This window comes from Phacochoerus africanus, chromosome 4 (assembly GCF_016906955.1).
Source record: "Phacochoerus africanus isolate WHEZ1 chromosome 4, ROS_Pafr_v1, whole genome shotgun sequence".
NCBI lineage: Eukaryota > Metazoa > Chordata > Mammalia > Artiodactyla > Suidae > Phacochoerus > Phacochoerus africanus.
Window position 1 is genome coordinate 67,631,494 of NC_062547.1, and position 5,571 is coordinate 67,637,064.

The 5,571-nt window shown below is 43.5% G+C and overlaps 1 protein-coding gene across 1 annotated transcript; it reads left to right on the top strand.

Annotated features, from left to right (window-relative positions):
- The first annotated feature begins 4,286 nt into the window (after nt 1-4,286).
- On the top strand, nt 4,287-5,204 carry LOC125124262 (olfactory receptor 7G2-like). Its single transcript, XM_047774408.1, has one exon. It carries the CDS (start codon nt 4,287-4,289, stop codon nt 5,202-5,204), a length of 918 nt encoding a protein of 305 aa, XP_047630364.1.
- Nucleotides 5,205-5,571: the final 367 nt, after the last annotated feature.

Consider the following 5,571-nt stretch of genomic DNA (forward strand, 5'->3'; position numbering starts at 1 on the left):
TCAGAATCTCATTATAACCCAGGAGATTGGCATGTCCTTGAGTTAATTCTGAGACATTAACTAAGGATTCCTTTGGGAGCAAGTGGCCAAGGCTGCCTGACCTAGACTGTGTTGGGGACTAAAAGTCAGAGAAGGAAGATGATCTGAAGTTCCATGCCGATTTTCTACATTTGTTTCTCTAACATTGTCAGTTTTTATACAACAGAGACAGACGTGCCTCCCAAGAGGCGATATAGAATCGATCACATTGATGAGTAGCAAGGGATTAATTACTTCCATAGACTTCCATAAAAAGAAGGGGATGAAAGAAGGGACCAGTCTCACTGGGCTGTATTGGAAGGGAGGGGGGGGAAGGAAAAAGATTTAGAAGTAATTATCTATTAATGGAGGTAATTATGACTCATATTAGTTTAAAATTTGAAAATGTATATCGCCTTTTTTCCTATTGCTTAGCATTTAAAAACCTGGCTGACAGTTAAACAGAAAAGAGTGTGCATGTGTTTATTTCATATACTATTATGTGTGTGTGTTGGAGAAATCAAGTAATTTCTAAAAATAAGGTCTGGGGAGTTCCCGTTGTGGTGCTGCCGAAACAAATATGACTAGTATCCATGAGGATTTGAGTTCGATTCCTGACCTTGTCCAGTGGGTCCGGGATCTGGCATTGTTATCTTATTTTTTTATTTTTTGTTATTTATTTATTTATTTATTTCTGCTATTTCTTGGGCCGCTCTCGCGGCATATGGAGGTTCCCAGGCTAGGGGTCGAATCGGAGCTGTAGCCACCAGCCTACGCCAGAGCCACAGCAATGGGGGATCCCAGCCGCGTCTGCAACCTACACCACAGCTCAGGGCAACGCCGGATCGTTAACCCACTGAGCAAGGGCAGGGATCGACGCGCAACCTCATGGTTCCTAGTCGGATTCGTTAACCACTGCGCCATGACGGGAACTCCTGGCATTGTTATCTTGAGCTCTGGTGTAGGTAGCAGATGGGGCTTGAATCCTGTATTGCTGTGGTTGTGACGTAGGCCAGTAGCCGAAGCTCTGATTCAACCCCTAGCCTGGGAACTTCCATATGCTGTGGGTGTGGCCCTAAAAAGCAAAATAAATAAATAAATGCAATTAAATAAGGTCTGGTTTTCTCATCCAGTTGTCATGAGCATCCTAAATAATGACTTTACATTTGCCAGGTTTTCTGCTAAGCCATCTTTTTTTTCTTTTTTCTTTTTTTGGCTACCCCGCAGCATATGGGGTTCCTGGGCCAGGGATCAGATCCAAGATGCAGCAGGGACCTATGCTGTGGCTGCAGCAACACTGTATCCTTAACCCACTGTGCTGGACAGGGGGATGGAACTTCTCCCAAAACACCACTGTTCCCACTGCACTACCGATGGAACTCCTCTGCTAAGCCAGTTTTACTGATCAAATTTTTAAGTTCCACAACTGTCAAGATATTCCAGGTATATTTGCTTTCTTATTTTTTTATTATTTTTTTTGTCTTTTTTTTTAATCTTTTTTAAGACTGTACCTGCGGCATATGGAGGTTCCTAGGCTAGGGGTCGAATTGAAGCTGTAGCTGCCAGACTACGATGGAGCCACAGCAATGTGAGATCAGAGCCTCGTCTGCGACCTACACCACAGCTCATGGCAACACCGGATCCTTAACCCACTGAGAGAGGCCAGGGATCGAACCTGCAACCTCATGTTTCCTAGTCAGATTCGTTAACCACTGAGCCATGACGGAAACTCCTGATTTTTATTTTTAAGGATAATTTGGCAATAGTTTTTTCTTTTCCAACTATTTCAGCAACACTCCTGTTAAGCAGACTGGAAATTTGTGTTGATAGATTTTATCTTTTTCATCCCATGATGCTCCTGAAAACACACTAACAAACTGTTTCTTTAAAATTTATTTTTAATTATTTAATTTTTCATCCAAGATAACATTCATGTCCTATTTCCTCAAATTCATATATATATGTGAATGGCTGTGGTATAGGTGTGGTATATATATATAATGTTACGAGAATATTTAAATAAATACACAAATATTGGGAGGAAAGGGAATCTCATTGACATAATAATAATAGGAGTCTGAGGTTTCAAGTAACGTATTCTAATCTTAATCGCAGGTTCTGAGCATGGGCCTGCTGAAACCTCTAGATACTACCTTTGTGGCCAGATATTAAAAGACCTTCAGGGATTTCCCATTGCAGTGCAGCAGAACTGAATTTGACTAATATCTGTGAGGATTTGGGTTCGATCTCTGGCCTTGCTTAGTGGGTTAAGGATCCTGCATTACCGTGAGCTGGGTGTAGGTCAAAGACCACTCTCGGGTCCCCAGTTGCTGTGGCTGTGACATAGGCTGGCAGCTGCAGCTCTGACTCGACCCCTAGCCTGGGAACTTCCATGTGCCTGTGGGTGTGGCTCTAAAAAGCCAAAAAAAGAAAAAAAAGGCCTTCAAAATCAGGGAAAGAACTTTGACCTTTATTAGATGAAAGTTTTCAAAGGCAAGTGATGGAGTTCAATCAACCTTCCAGGATACATAAATCTGTACTCCCTAAAGTTTGCATCACCTGGTGGTATAAGTTCAAATCTAAGGTCTGGAAACCTGAGTTCAAATCATTCAACCACCTCTTACTATAGTGTCACATATTTTGCATCCATACCTTTATCTCAATTGACCTTTATCTTTACATAAGGCTGTGGAGAAAGAGGAGGATGTTAGAAGCACCTGACCCATAGATCAATAGAAAATAAAATTAGGATGAAACAAGTGCTAAACACTATGCCTGACGGCAGAGCCCTGTGTTAGTGGCAGTGTGGACAGCTAATAATAATTATCACATTTGTTTCAATGATGACTGCTAATACCATTGTTACCTACAATGACTATAAGCACAAGTTATGTGATAAGAATCCAAGAAAGAGGCATAAATGGAAAGGGGAAAATAAAAGAAGAGAATCTGACAAACTATTGAAAATGAAGAGTTTGAATTGAGTCATGGACTTGAGGTCCTTGAGCAGAGCACTGCGAGTCAGGCCTTCATTTTCCCACTTAATTTTCCTGGTCTGCTCCAGCTTCTGAATAAGTTGATATCCTCTGCCTACAAAGATATGTGCTCTATAAAAGTGGTCTTCAGGGGTTCCCATTGTGGCTCAGCGGTTAACAAATCTGACTAGCATCCATGAAGACGAAGGTTCAATCCTTGGCCTCGCTCAGTGAGTTAAGGATCTGGTGTTGCCATGAGCTGTGGTGTAGGTCACACATGTGGCTCGGATCCTGCATTGCTGTGGCCGTGGTATAGGCTGGCAGTTGCAGCTCTGATTTGACCCCTAGCCTGGGAAACTCCATATAAAGAAAAGTGGTCTTCAAAGTAAAACCCAAACCAGCAAGAGCAACATTTGGAATTGTGTTAGGGAAAATTTAAGTCCCATGTCTAATCTTCTGAATCTCATATTCTGAGTGTGGGGCCAGCAATATGGGTTTTGAGAAACCCTCCAGGTGATTTTTTGTTGTTCTTTTTGGCTGCATCCACAGCATGCGAAAATTCCCAGGACAGGGATTGAACCCACGCCACAGCTGTAACCAGAGCCACAGCAGTGACAATGCTGGATCCTTAGCCTGCTGAGCTCCCCCTCCAGTTGATTTTTATGCAAGGAACAGTTTGGGAAACTCTGCTCTAGAACCCAGATTTAATATGCTTGGTTTTGGTTTTCCTGCTTTCTTGTTTGAAGTTCTGGAGAATTTTCAAGGGATAAACCATACGTCATCCCCCCCCCTTTTTTTGTCTTTTCTAGGGCTGCACCCACGGCATATGGAGGTTCCCAGGCTAGGGGTCTAATCCGAGCTGTAGCCGCCGGTTTACACCAGAGCCATAGCAATGGGGGATCCGAGCCGCGTCTGCAACCTACCGCACAGCTGACAGCAATGCAGGATCCTTAACCCACTGAGTGAGGCCAGGGATTGAACCCAAAACCTTGTGGTTCCTAGTCGGATTCGTTAACAACTGAGCCACGACAGGAACTCCTCATTCCCTATTAGACTCCTATTAGCTGGCACGGTGTGGGAAAGAATAAGTTAGTTTTGAGTGTAAGAGAGAGGACAGAAAGAAAGGAAGTTGAGGAAGTGAGAGAGACTGAGAGAGAGGCAGAAGGCAAAGAAACATGGGGAAATTCACTTCAACTTATAATATAGATATCACAGTTTTCTAGAATAAGTGATTCTTCTATGTCTGTTATGTGCCCTATAGCATGTATTACCCCCATCAGATGCATCTACAACATGGAACCAGAAAACCAAACAGACATAGCAGAATTTCTCCTCCTGGGTCTCTCAGAGGACACAGAATTACAGCTCCTCATCTTTGGTCTATTCCTGACGATGTACCTGGTTACTGTTCTTGGGAATCTTCTCATCATCCTGGCCATCAGCTCTGACTCCCACCTCCACACCCCCATGTACTTCTTCCTCTCCCACCTTTCCTTCACTGACATCTGTTTCAGCACCACCACAGTCCTCAAGATGCTTGCAAACCTCCAAAGACAGAGCAAATCCATCAGTTACATGGGCTGCCTCATCCAGGTTAGTTTCGTCCTGTTTTTTGCTGGCTTGGAAAACTTTCTCCTGGCAGCAATGGCTTATGACCGTTATGTGGCCATCTGCCATCCGCTGAGGTACAGGGTCATCATGAACTCCTGTCTCTGTGTCCTGCTGATTCTACTCTCCCTGGTCACTAGCATGGTGGATGCTCTGCTCCACAGTCTGATGGTGCTGCGGCTGTCCTTCTGCAAGAACCTGGAAATCCCCCACTTCTTCTGTGAACTTGCTCAGGTCATCAAGCTGGCCTGTTCTGATACCCTCGTCAATAACATCCTGGTATATTTAGTGACCAGCATATTGGGTGGTGTTCCTCTCCTCGGGATTATTTTCTCTTACACTAAAATTGTCTCCTCCGTTCTGAGCATGCCATCAGCTGGGGGGAGATATAAAGCTTTTTCCACCTGTGGGTCTCACCTCTCAGTTGTATTCTTGTTCTATGGGACAGCTTTTGGGGTGTACATTAGTTCTGCAGTTACACCCTCTTCCAAGAAGACCGCAGTAGCCTCATTGATGTACACTGTGGTCCCTCCAATGTTGAACCCCTTTATCTACAGCCTGAGGAACGGAGACATAAAGAGAGCTTTGAGAAAACTTATCTGATGGCCATCTACCTAGTGCTTGAGCTTCAAGAATGAGTCAACAGGAAGTTCCCATTGTGGCTTAGTTGATGTTTTTTTGTAATGAGAGTATGTGTTTTGCTACAAATTCATATAGGGAATCCATGAGAGGAGTACATGCGTGGATAGATCAGAATCAAACATCCCACTGGACTCCAGCCAAATTGTTTTCTTGTTGAAAAATTTTTATGTATGTGTTATGCCCATACTCACCCAGTTCTCAATCTGCTAGTCTCCCGATTTCCTTAAAAAAACGTCAGAACACATTTTGTCCCTTATCAAACACAATGACTGTTACAAAATTTTCTGACATTTGCTTCATTTCTTTCTGTGGTTATAGCAAAGAGGTC

Excerpts from the sequence above, each read along its gene's own strand:
- LOC125124262 (XM_047774408.1), top strand. The coding sequence starts at position 4,287 with ATGGAACCAGAAAACCAAACAGACATAGCAGAATTTCTCCTCCTGGGT.